The 13,590-nt window shown below is 41.9% G+C and overlaps 1 protein-coding gene across 1 annotated transcript in view; it reads right to left on the bottom strand.

The window, feature by feature from the left end:
- The window catches only part of DNAH9 (dynein axonemal heavy chain 9), a 372,401-nt gene that overhangs the window by 149,598 nt on the left and 209,213 nt on the right, over nt 1-13,590 (bottom strand). Inside the window, exons 44-45 of the mRNA XM_031003344.3 lie at nt 12,235-12,397; nt 9,755-9,878 (exon numbers count right to left, since the gene is read on the bottom strand). Coding sequence (XP_030859204.3) covers nt 9,755-9,878; nt 12,235-12,397 — 287 coding nt within the window. The remainder of the gene's footprint in view (nt 1-9,754; nt 9,879-12,234; nt 12,398-13,590) is intronic.

Below are 13,590 nucleotides of genomic sequence, written 5' to 3'. Positions count from 1 at the left end.
AAAAAGGACTATTACAATATTAAAACTAAATTAGCACAACAAAAGTCAGATACAGACTTCCAAAAGATATTTACAGTCCATATAATGAACAAACAATCTAATATGTAAAGAATGTCTGAAATTCATAAGAAAAAGACAAAAAGCACAAGATCCAGAGTGCAAACTGTATAAATAGGCAACACATAGAAGAGAAGCAGTAAGACCAGGCATGGTGGCTCACGCCTGTAATCCCAGCACTTTGGGAGGCCGAGGCGGGTGGATCACCTGAGGTCGGGAGTTCAAGACCAGCCTGACCAACATGGAGAAAACTCGTCTATACTAAAAATACAAAAAATTAGCCGGGCGTGGTGGCACTTGCCTGTAATCCCTGCTACTCAGGAGGCTGAAGCAGGAGAATCACTTGAACCCAGGAGGCGGAGGTTGCAGTGAGCCAAGATCATGCCATTGCACTCCCGCTTGGGCAACAAGAGCGAAACTCTGTCTCAAAAAACAAAACAAAACAAAACAAAAAAACACAAAAAAACAAAAAACAAAAAAAAAAAAAGAAGAGAAGCAGTAAGAGCCAATAAACACTTGAAAAGATGCTCAGTGTCACCAGTGAAAAGGGAAAAGAAAATAATAGGATTTAATTTCATTCTCACTGGCAAAAATTAATACATCAGCTAAGCCAAATATTGGTGAGGTTAGACAGAAACAGGTGTTCATGACTACTGGCCAGAGACAAACTGTATGACTACTATGGAGAGCAATTTGGCACTTTTTGGTAAAGCCAAAATGTGCACATTAGACAAACTAGTAATCTAGGTATTGGGCACCTGTTGGAAAGAAACCCTTGCAGATGCACAACAACATTTTCCATTTTGCATCATTATTCATAATTACACAAGTGTTTGTTTTATTGCTTTTAGTAATGTCCAAATTGTTTCGCAAGGAAATATAGAAAAGCACAAAGGGAAAATGTGAAAACCATAAATTTTATTCTTTTGAGAATTTTGTCTGGGGAAGGTTCTAGGATTATTGCTTGGCTGTCACTTCAAGTCAAAGAAAGTTAATTAAAAAACGTTCAGGATGGAGATAATGGGCTATGTTTGAAATCAGAGAAGAGGGAGAGTCAGAAATTGAAAGAAAAGATGGAATAGAATAAAATTCTGAATTAGGAACTAGGGGCGGGCTCCTAGCTCAGATGAAAAGTTGACCTTGGAAAGGAGGAATGGTAATAATGGAGGAAAAGAGAAAACTGCAAATAATAATAATAATAATGGAGATAGACTGTGATGTATAAAGTAGCTGTGAGGCCCAAACTAAATGACATCAGTTTTCTCAATGAAAAAGATGAGACTGAGGGAGGTAAGAATGAACGAAACACTATAGCTAAAAAGTTGAAAACAATGGATATGATGTAAAGGTGAATGTGGTTCACTCCAGAAAAGCAATGGGTATCAGAAAAACAAAATTTTCCCATTTCTAGAACAAGTCTTTAGGTAGCTGTTGAAGTTATCTGGGACTGGAATCATATACAAGCTCTTCTTTAAAGTTGTTTTTCACCAACAGGATGCTTTTGTAAAATTTTTTTTAAAAGCTGTTGACACATGCTTTTACCTTCTTCTGTAACTGACACAAATGTTAGCATCATAGGAATGTTAGCGATGAAAGAAGTCATTCGGGCCATCTTATATCCCACTTTCTTTTCTCTTCTTCTTTTTTTTTTTAATACGGAGTCTTGCTCTGTCACCAGGCTGGAGTGCAGTGGCATGATCTTGGCTCACTGCAACCTCTGCCTCCCAGGTTCAAGCGCTTCTCCTGCATCAGCCTCCCAAGTAGCTGGGACTACAGGCGCACACCACCATGCCCAGCTAATTTTTGTATTTTTAGTAGAGACGGGGTTTCACCATATTGGCCAGGATGGTCTTGATCTCCTGACCTTGTGATCCGCCTGCCTCGGCCTCCCAAAGTGCTGGGATTATAGGCGTGAGCCACCACGCCCGGCCCATCCCACTTTCTTACGGACTTTGGTGAGATCCTCAAAGTGAGCGGTCTGGCAAATGATCAGTAATAATCAGAGTGTGAGTAATTGCGGTTGTATCAGTCATTGAAGCTGCTGCACTTTCTTGAACTACTGTATCTGGAGGAAACTCATGCCAACTTTCCAGCAAATTATGGACTTCATGGTTTGATAGCACTAAACCAATTAGGAGTCTACTAAGAGTTTCATACTAATTAGCTTTTATCATTTAAAAGGTTGAAATAAAAAAATTATCATGGAAGTGATCATTTACTGTTTTCTCTTAATTGTACCAACTTATTTAATTTCTATTCTTTGAGATAGTTAATGACATGCATATAAAATTCCTGTACTATAATTTGTCAAAATCAAGATCTTACTAATAGAATGACTCATTTCAGCCTCTTCTGATAAAAATAGGAGTGAAGGAAAACCGCTAAGAAAATAAAATATTTAGCATGTGTTGAAAGTTTAAATAATAATATTTAATGGAATGTGGAAATTATGTGAAGTTCAAATTTTATTGTTCATAAATAAGATTTAATTGACCATAGCCATGATCATTAGGTATTATCTATGGCTATTTTTGCCCTACAAGGACAGAGCTGAGTATTTGTGACAGAGACTGTATGATCTGCAAAGCCTAAAATGTTTACTTCCTGACACTTTATAGAAAAAACTTGATGACCCTGGTTTATTAATACTCTTAATTCCAAGATGTTGAAAGCACCTGGGCCACTTAGAGACATTTTCCGTGCTCAAATGATGGTGGTATTTGTGACAAGATCCCTAGAACCTTTAAGAAGACCATGGGATGGAATATCTGGAGATAAACACCTCTGAATAGGGAACAAAATTTGCATTTTCACATTTGTTCCTATAATTCCTTCTCGACAATATTCTCGTCACTTGTTTTGTGATGTAGGTAGTCATGCTGGAAGCAGGAACCCAGAGGGGATTTTGTGATGTGAACAGGGGCAGAGGCTATTTAAATATTTGAGAGGTTTCCTCCTGAGACCTAAAGTTCGGAAACATTATTATTATTATTATTATTTTTTGAGACAGCTCGCTCTGTCGCCCAGGCTGGAATGCAGTGGCGCGATCTCGGCTCACTGCAAGCTCCCCCTCCTGGGTTCACGCCATTCTCCTACCTCAGCCTCCAGAGTAGCTGGGATTAGAGGTGCCTGCCACCACGCCCGGCTAATTTTTTGTATTTGTAGTAGATACGAGGTTTCACCGAAAGTTGGGAAACGCTATCTGTAACTCCAAGTACTTTCAGGCTTCATGCAGTACTTGGAGTTAGAAATAGTATTGAAATATTCTAATAGTTTGGAAGCCAGACTATTCACCATCTTCTGCCATCTTCTGTATGTTAGTATGGGACTCCTTAAAGGCCACAGCTGCTTTTCAGGAAAGAGATCCTGATAATTTAACGTGGTTTAGTTAGTTGGACTTTGGTGATAAAAAGGGTGAAGCTAAGGGCTAGATTCTAAACTTCACACTGGTGTAAGGACTTTGACCCTATCTAGACCTGATAGTTTAAAAAAAAATTTCCCTATTCTTAAAGGAGAAAAAGCAAATGAGTGTGGTGGCTACTTCAGTACTCTGTCCCTTTGTCTTCACTGCTGGAAAACTTTCCAAAGCACATGTCCAATAGTAGTATTTAATGGCACGTCATTCTCATGCTGTTACTTACTTTACTTAAAGAAGTACCTCCTAAATGTCAATTATGGGCTGGGAGATGTATTAAGAGCTGACTGTATAAACGATGAAAAACAAGACTCTGCACAGAGTAATAGGTATATCAGTGTTGCTGTATTTCCTAAACTGAGAAGTAGCCATTTAATCCTTCTTTTTTTTGTATTTCTGGATTGTTTAATAACGTAAATTAATCAACAGCAAACACAATGGTCTCTCCCTTTCATAAATTTACAATCTCGTTTCAATACAGTGGTGGTACGTGCAGCTATCGAGTGCTGCAGGAAAATGGGGAAACTCATTCCTAAGAGTGACAGTGGATCTGTCTCTAGATTTTCTAGAGAGGGAACGCCTAAGGTAAGTCTTCTACTGTGGGTAGAAGTTAATCCAGACAAAGAAGGGCATGAGGTTCAAAAGGAACAGCATAAGCAATTAAGGATGTCAGCAAGTAGCACAGTGTGTTACCTTAAGGAATTAGGAATCACTAGATCACAAGATGGGAAGTGAGACTAGCAAGGAAGGAAGGAAACAGGACAAAGAAGCTTAGAGTTCATTCTGCAACCAGTTGGGGACTAATAAAAAAATTACAGTGTTTTTGTTTGTTTGTTTTCTTTTTTCTTTTTCTGGAGACATGGTCTTGCTCTGTCAGCCAGGCTGGATTGCAATGGCACAATCACAACTCATTGCAGCCTCAAGCTCCTGGGCACAAGCGATCTTCCCACCTTAGCCTCCCGAGTTGTTGGGACCTGAGGTGCGCTCCATCAAGCCCCGATACTCTTTGTACTTTTCATAGAGATAAGGTTTTGCCGTGTTGCCCAGGTTGGCCTTGAACTCTGGGGCTCAAGTGACCCACCCATCTTGGCCTCCCAAAGTGCTGGGATTACAGGTGTAAGCCACTGCTCCTGGCCAGGAATTATAGTTGAGATAGACCCTTTTGAAAGGAGTGAGGAGAATGGATTGGAGTGGGGATAGCATGGGAAGTAGAGAGATAAGTTAAGGAGTGTTGGCATTTGTCAAGGCAAAAGAAGGCAAAACCAGTGGTAGTGAGGATAGAGAAGATACGGATCCAGAAATAGATAAGGGGAAAATTGGTGGCAATAGATTATCTCTTGGACATAGGTGGTCAGGGAGAGGTTAGCAATGTAGGGAATCCACAGAACACAAAGTCTCTTGAGTAACTTGTATAGGACTTCAGTTCCACAAGAAAAAAAAAAAACAGTTTATTACCACAAAAGGAAAAGAAAAGTCTGATTGCTCATGCTTCTTTTTGCATTGCTCTTTGGGAGTTTCTGTTTTGCAGCTGGAGAACCAAACCGGTCCTGGTTTAAAGTTCCACTGTCTGTGGTTTGAGGGCACAGCCGGTGAGCAGATCTAATGAGTCCACTAAGTATGTCTTAGAGGATCAGTGCATGCTTGATGGTTGCTTTTTTACCCCAACTTTATTGTTGTTTTTTTTCTTTCTAGGGAAACGGCCAGAATTCAATTTATTTAACAGCATAGATGGCTACTCAGGAAGTCCAGTTCCAGACGGCCACCAGAGGAGAACAATCCAATGCCAAGTCTGTTATAAACATTTCTGGGCTCTGCATTCTCATAGGATGTGTGTTGAACACTAACATGTCAACCCTAGCTCTAATCCTAAAGCACCTAGAATATGAGGTGGATCTTTTTATGTTCTAGATCCTAACAGGAGATTTGGCCCACAGATATATAAAAAGAACAGTTTGGTTTAGAGATAAAGAAGAATATGACTTTAGAAGAGAGGGACCCCATTGGTTATAAACTCTTCCCTGAGACTGCACAGAGGTTACATGTTATTCGTCTTTGAGCACAGTACCTAGTGACTGAGCATGCACACTTAGTAAATGATTATTGAATATATGAATACATAGAAAGTCATCTAGCCTGGGACAGGAAAATGAATTATAATTTTGAATAAAACAATTCAGCCTTTTGGAAAGCAAAAGGAAAATCCTAACATAGGATTCCAAAATAAAATAAAATACAAAATCTGTCATAGCTAGGGGCGGAAGAAACATCACACTTGGAGCTGACTAGGTTTTGTTAGCTGGTTAGTGCTAACTGGCAGGAGCACCAGAGTAAAATGGGGCTTCTGGAAGGCTGGAAAGCTGGAGGAAGAGGTGTTTTCCTGGAAAGCCAGGGAATAATTCTGATTTTTTTTCCCTCTAAATTAGAGTGGGGACTTGCTGAAGTTGAGTTTAAGTGAAGGTCAAAAAGAGAACAAGTTTTGTAAGAATTCCTTAAATGCCTGGGTTTGATGATCAGTGCACATTCCTCAGGAATTATTATAGCAGGTCAATAAGAACATAGCAAGTAATGAACCTTTCAGATCCAGCAAGGACTCACATTTCATGCACAGTTTCACCAGCAGTTGCATGACCCCTATCAAGGACCCCAGCAGCCAAGGGAAGTGACTCAAATATGTGGTTCATCTGCTCTTACCCTGGGGAGCCACTCTAGTTCTCATACAGTTATGTATCTTTTGCTAATTAAACCAGGAACCTAATTTAATATTTTTGCTTTTTGTGTAAGATTTCTTCATCTCCATCTATAATCCATCTGAGATACAACTGGCATAAAGATGGGTTCTGAAATGCTATAGTTCGTGTCAGAAGTGGGACTCATAAGCCAAATTACTATCATGGTTTGATTTTAGAAATGGTGTCAGGAAAACAAGAAATGAAATGGTGAGATAAAGAAGTGTGAGAGGAAACTCAGCCCAGGGCATGAGATCATTGGTTTTCCAAGGGAGATGTTTTTGGGAGAGAACTGCATTCACTATACCTTTATATCCAACCTCGTAGGACTTGTACATAACTACAGAGGGATGAGTGAATTGCAAGGTTGTCTAAGTTATGGTTTCCTAGTCCCTACTATGTTATCCAAGGGTGGAGTCATTGCATAACTCCACAAAGTTGAAAAAGTTGGGAGATAATGAGGTTCTGCGTCATCCCCGCAGCTTTGGCTGAACTGGCAGTCGGTTACTTTCTGGCCAGAAATTACTTATTTGACAGGGAAAATTAGAACCAAGATATACTCTAATTCTCCCTGTTGAAATGGTTAAGAAAAAAAGGGGGTGGGTTAGAAGACAAAAGTGTTCATCTTAACTGTATCTCCACTTGAATATGTATACACAAATTTTACCTTTTTTTTTCTTAAAGAATATATAGAAGCCTTAAAATGGGGCCTAAAACTCCATGACTTTGGAGCCGGCTGATTGCATTTTCACTGGGAGGGCTTTAGAAATTCGTTTGCACTTGAAAAAAAGTTGTGTTCTAAATGAAAAATTATCAATACTTAATTGAGGAATAAAATTTCAATTGGTGAAAATGTGACAACTCTGTGTCTCAGATGTTATTTTAGGAAAAGGTGACCTGGCTGGATTAGAGCCAATTGAAATACAATGGTGTGAGGCTGGCAACACGCCCGACATATCTAAAGCTGTATTCTCTCAGACTGATTTAGAAATCAGGCTTTAGGGTAGTTTTGGGGTGGGAGGGAAGTTGGATCCTTCTCTCATTATTTAGTAGAATAATACAAGATGAGGCTATGTTGTAGATTAAACACTATTGCAGAAGGTGATGAGATGTTAAAGAGATTGCATTTAAGAAAGGAAAAAATTGTGGCATTGGAGGAGAAAAGGTGTAAGAGTTGGTAGGCAAACTCTCTGATATAAAGCTAACTTGAACAGGGCAGGGAGGGAAGGGAATGAGGGTGGTATCAGTGCAACGCTAGCAGCCAGCACCGTGAGGAAACCTGGGACATCGATCTCACCTGAAAGAAGCCAAAGGTTGCTCACAATGCCTGCTAGTACATGCTCTGGACCAGGGACCAGTGGCTCTTCATGAAAATGACAGCATGATGGCATGGGGTGCAATGCCACAAAATATGAAGCAGACAATGATTCCAAAGCCAGGAACTTCCTGGAGGTTGTCAGGAACTATCCTAAAATATATTACTTACAATATATAGTAGATAGACTATATACTACTATATCTATATATACTAGACAGACTATGGAGAAAGGTACTTGTGACCATGGTCCTTGGACCTTATAAACTAAACAGTATTTAATCAGAGCCAGGGAATGGAGTGTGGAGAGAGAGAAGGCTTTTGAGATGCTGGAAGTCTGGAGGCAGAAATTTTGTTCAGGAACATTTGTACACTGACTGTTTTCTCAGTTGAGATGAAGAGGTGGTTTTGTAGATGCTGCATTTGGTTTAAGAGCCAAGAAAGCATATTCTTTCTTTAATATAAACATGCACATATTTATATAAATGCATAATTTATGCATTATATTGTCTTATATTCTTGGATGTATGTGTGTATGTGTGTGTATATATATATATATATATATATATATATATATATATATATATATATACATATTTTTTTTTTTTTTTTTTTTTGAGACAGAGTCTCGCTCAGTCACTCAGACTGGAGTGCAGTGGCACGATCTCAGCTCACTGCAACCTGTATCTCCCTGGTTCAAGTGATTCTCCTGCCTCAGCCTCCCAAGTAGCTGGGATTACAGGCCTTTTGCAGTCTCAGTCTCGCGCTTGCCTCAGAAGAGCATTGGAGATATTGGCTCTGAGCAGGACAGAGCGTATCTGTAACAGTGTCCAGGAACAATATACCTTTGACGGAAGATGCTTACTGCCAGATTATTGGGATTTCTCCAAATATGAAAGACTTCGTTCTAGGTAGAGACAAGGTAGGAAATATGAAAAGCAATGATGGGTAAGACAGATAAACCAGGTCATACCCACTCTGGGGTGATGGACAGCTGAGGTTGGAGTGATGAGATTGAAAGGAGGAAGAGTCAGCTGAATGCTGGGTCAACAGCAGGGATGTGACCACCAGGTTCCACTATCAGTTACCTATGGCCTCCGTATCTCTGGCTGGGGGCATGAGAGTTTGTAAAGTAATTACGGCAGAGCTGCCACTGCCCTGGATAAGAGAGCTGGGGAGACAGACCCAACTTACATCAAGAGAGTAGGTCAGAGGATGGGATCCAGCATACTGATCTCTTCTCCCTGCCTCTTTATCTCGTTTTATAACCTTTTTGTTTTTTCTTTTTTTTTAAAATTGAGACGGAGTCTCGCTCTGTTGCCCAGGCTGGAGTGCGGTGGCGTGATCTTAGCTCACTGCAACCTCCGCCTTCCAGGTTCAAGCAATTCTCCTGCCTCAGCCTCCCAAGTAGCTGGGACTACAGGTGCGCACCACCACACACAGCTAATTTTTGTATTTTTAGTAGAGATGGTGTTTCACCATTCTGGCCAGGCTAGTCTTGAACTACTGACCTCAGGTGAGCCACCCACCTTGGCCTCCCAAAGTGCTGGGATTACAGTTGTGAGTTTTCACTTTGTGGGGGATTGTTGGTATATGTACTGAATTCCTAAATAAAGAAGGACAATAAAATAGCAATAGCAAGCATTGAGCTTTCCACTGAAGTCCTATCTTGCACAGACAGCGTCACAGGCCACTTCACACTCTCTGTCAAGTTTTTTGGGGACCAAGGAAAACTATGTGGAACTTCCACTTTGCTCTCATGAGGTTGTAAATCACTAGTTAATTACATTGGTAACCTCATCTTGCCCTACTGTGTAAGTTTTATGCGTGCATGCTCATGCTCTCTTTTTGTGTATCTTCCTGCCAATGCCTGAGCTTCCTCAAGTACTACACACATTCTAGTTTCTCTTTGATTTGGATACAGAGAGGGAACAGCACCTTCTCTCCACAGCACATCACCAAGCTCTTAACCCTCTCTTCTTCCCATCATCAGGTCTAGTCCCACTAAGAGAGCTCCACGATTACTGTCTGTTTTGCAATGAAATAAGAATGAAAGAGCCAGGATAGCAGGCCCAGCATCAATGCTGAGAAGGACCTCAATGAACCAGTCCTTGGCTGTGTCAGTTTTCTTCCTCATTACTATGACCTTACTCTTCCCACCCTGGATGAAATCTTCACCTTTGTATAACTCTGATTCCAGGGGGAATTTATCAGTGACACCAAGTGCAAGGAATCTCTTACCAGATGCCAAAAGATCATTGATGAGCACAAGGAACCTCTCATCAGCCACTTGGGCATCAGTCATGAGAAACACTGTGTTGAGATTCTTCACTCCAGCTTTCAGACACAGGCTGGCCAGGTCCATCTGTAGGAATGGTCAATATCAGAAATCTCTGAAAAGAAGGCCTCCTTGAAAGAGAACTCCAACCCATTCTTTAGAAATGGAACCGTTTTCTTCACTGCTTGAATGGGAATTAAAGTAAGGTGACAATGGGAAGCTGGGGGAGGGCTATCTTGCACTGACAGGCAGGAAACTATGCCTCATTCCCAGGCTTTGGTGCCAATAAAGGTGGGCAAGAGAAATTACATAGCAATGGCCTCTAATTCATACAACCATGCTAGCTCCTGTACCTCTCTTACACTGATTTAGAAATTAGGCTTTAGGGTAAAGCTTCTGGAGCTCCTGCTTTGTGCAAAGAGGTTACAGCTTTCCAAAGCCCAAAGGTGGTCCCCCATTTATCTGTCTTACACATATATAAGACTCATACAAGTGTCTTACTTATATGCAAGTCTTATATGTAAGACTTACATACTTATATGTAAGACTTACTTACATATATGGAAGACTTACTTACATATAAGTAAGTATGTCTTACGTCTTACTTATATGTAAGACTCAAACAACTGAATGACCTGCTCCTGAAGGCAAGCCATTGCTCTTTGTCTTGACTGAGAGTGAGGTACTTGGGGCTACCAGCATGGCGGATGAATATATCTTATGCTAGCAGGGTCTTGTAGTTTTTTTTTTTTTTTTTTTTTTTTTTTTGAGATGGATTCTTGCTCTGTCACCCAGGCTGGAGTGCAGTGGTGCCATCTCGGCTCACTGCAAGCTCCGCCTCTCGGGTTCAAGGGATTCTCCTGCCTCAGCCTCCCAAGTAGCTGCGTCTACAGGTGCGTGCCACCACGCCCGGCTAATTTTTTGTATTTTTGTTGTAGAGATGGGGTTTCACCATGTTAGCCAGGATGGTTTCGATCTCCTGACCTCGTGATCCACTCCCCTCAGCCTCCTAAAGTGCTGGGATTACAGGCATGAGCCACTGTGCCCGGCCTCTTGTGTTCTTATGACTAGCTCCAGCAAAACACTTATGTTGAAAAAGATATACTGGGGCAACACACACACACACACATACACAAATGCAATCACCTGTAGGAAATTATATCCATTGAAAACTGCAGATGGATGACATTTTGGGCTAGGATGCCAAGTTCTGAAGTTATCCAGCTTGATCAATCTCAGTTCCTTTGGTGTATCACCCTCCCCAAGCTCAGCCATCAGTTCTTGATGTTGCCTTTCTCTCTCTCACACATTACTCACAGCTATTTCTAACAACTCCACTCATTTCTTTACCACAGAGCTACCTTAGTGTCCAAATAGCTCCCCTTTAAATATACTGATTTTTGTTTTAGATCAATGGTTCTCACCACATCCTCTAAGTGATCTAAGACAGTGTTTCTCAGTTCTCATTGGAATCATCTTGGGGATGCTTTGAAAAATCGTGATGCCCAGGCCATTCCCCAGACTAGTTAAACCAGAATATTGGGGAGTGGGACACAGGCATCAGTATCCTTTCTAGATCCCCAGCGATTCCCATATAGAGTAAAAGTTGAGACCCACATTCTCAGCTCATTCTGTAAATGTGTAATTCCTATCACACTATCATGTCTTTTTTGGAAGCACTAAAGAAAGACCTAATACGAACTCGATGTATGACCTTAGATTCAGCCAGTCGTCGAGAGGCTGGGCTGTGGTTTTAGAGCAGAAGTGAGCACCTCCCTCTTCTGTCACTGGCTGAGAGATTATGAGGGCAAGTGGGTAGGACTGGCTCAGTGCTGGCTGGAGTTCTTCCACGAAGAGCAAGAGCAGCCTCCTGATAGAAGTTACACCGTGACTTCCTACCAAGACTGTTGTGGCCATGGATAAAACAAAGGGGACTGGACACAGTGACCTTTGAAGGTTGTATACAGTGTCTTTCTTTACTTTCCAGAGTACTCACCCAGCCTCCAAGTGCTGGCTGTCTGAAACCAGGATATGTCACTGAAGGTCCCAGAGGCCAGTGGTTACTGACCCGTCTTTTAAAATCTGAATTTCTTAGGAAACTCAAGCTGACCTTCAGAATTCCATCTGTCTGCTCCCACTGCCAGTGAGCTGTGTGCTGAATTTGATACAGATGTGCTTCTGATTTGAGCAAGAGTGGAGGCCCACAGACGTAACTAGGACGCCTGAGGTCTCCCAAAGGCAGACTTTGGAAATGCCACTGTTCTCAGGCTGAGTCTAATGAGAAAAGTCATTCACATCACCAGCCCAGAACCTAAGACAGAAATGGACAGACATTGAAGGGGAGGCTCCAGACAGGGGAACTGGAGAACGAGTGAAGGATGATGGAACTGTGGCTGGTTGGAGGGAAGCTGAGCCTCCTCCCTGCAGCTGCCTGACCTTTTACCTTGAAGTCCTGGATCTGGTAGCCTTTGCGCAGTGTGATCTGGAAGACATCCATGGAGCTGATGAAAGCTGCCAGCCTTGTCAGGCTCTGCTTGCCGCTCCCACCTACACCAACCAGCAGAGCATTTCCCCGCGGGGACTCCAAGATGCGATTGATATGGCAGCTGAAGAGAAGGAAGCAGGCACATGTTGCTTTGATCAGACTTCTGCAGTCAGAAGCATGTATAAAGGCTTGAGTGGGAGCAGGGGCCTTCCTTGGAGGCACGTCACAGGCTGAGCTGTGGGAAACGTTTATTAGATTGTCCCTAAACCTGGCCTCACCTTCTTGCCCGAGCTGACTGAAGCTGCCATTGCTTTGCCTTAAGCCACAGCCTCTAGTGAACTAGGGACAGCCTGGGGGAGCCCATGGAAGGGAGCAGGATTGCAGGGGATGAGTGATGCAATAGGGAAGGGACTCAGGATTGCTTTTGCTCTTCTCTGCACCGTACCTGACCCTGCCACACCTCCCACTTCAATTCTTTTGGGCAAGAAGAGGGGACAGAAAAAGCGAAACAGTTGAAAACACACAATTTAAAAAATTCAGGAAAGGCTGGAGGACAAGGCAGGAGCAGAAGTTGGTTCCTCTTAGGAAAGAAGAGAAGCCAAACCAAAGTCAGCAGGAGAGAAACAGGGAGCCCGGACAGAACTCTTCTGTCTCCCTCCTTCAATCCTTCCTGGGCGTCGATGACCCTGTAATGAAGGTTTGTGGGTTCTTATTATCAATAGGTAAGACAGCTGCATCCCTGGCTTCTGGATTCCTCCCTTCACAGCCTTACTGCTCACCGCTCTCAGTGCTCATATTCCTCTCTCCTTGCCCCCTTCCTTGCAATGGAAGACTATTCCAGACCTCATCCTCTTCAGAGGAAACCACTCTTCCTGCCCTCCAGCCCTTCCTCAAAGGCCACCCTCCATCAGCCTCTCCTCCAGGATCCGCTTCCAATCGTGTGTCTAATCCCTCTCGGCAGTATGCATATACCTTATGCAAGGTGCTACACCCTTTATAAAAAGAACCCTGATTTTCTCCTTTTCTCATCTTTAAAACAATGGCTCTGCATTGTACAAAATGCGTACAATACAGAAAAAAATCCACAGTTCTACTATTTAGCAATAAACACTACTGATGTGAATTATAGGTCCTTCTAGACTTTTTTCTAGTGTCTGCATTTTTATAAATATATATGTTTGTACATACATTGTTTGTACCTGAAAAGTCAATATATTTCTGTTATGTGTATTTTAAAAATTGAGTTCATGTTGTATACTGAACACAGTCTTTTGAAAACTTTTTTTTTCATTTAGCAATATACTGTGATTGTTT

This window comes from Gorilla gorilla, chromosome 19, assembly GCF_029281585.2.
Source record: "Gorilla gorilla gorilla isolate KB3781 chromosome 19, NHGRI_mGorGor1-v2.1_pri, whole genome shotgun sequence".
NCBI lineage: Eukaryota > Metazoa > Chordata > Mammalia > Primates > Hominidae > Gorilla > Gorilla gorilla.
The sequence above is the reverse complement of the archived record's forward strand: the minus strand, read 5'-3'. Positions and strand labels throughout refer to the sequence as shown.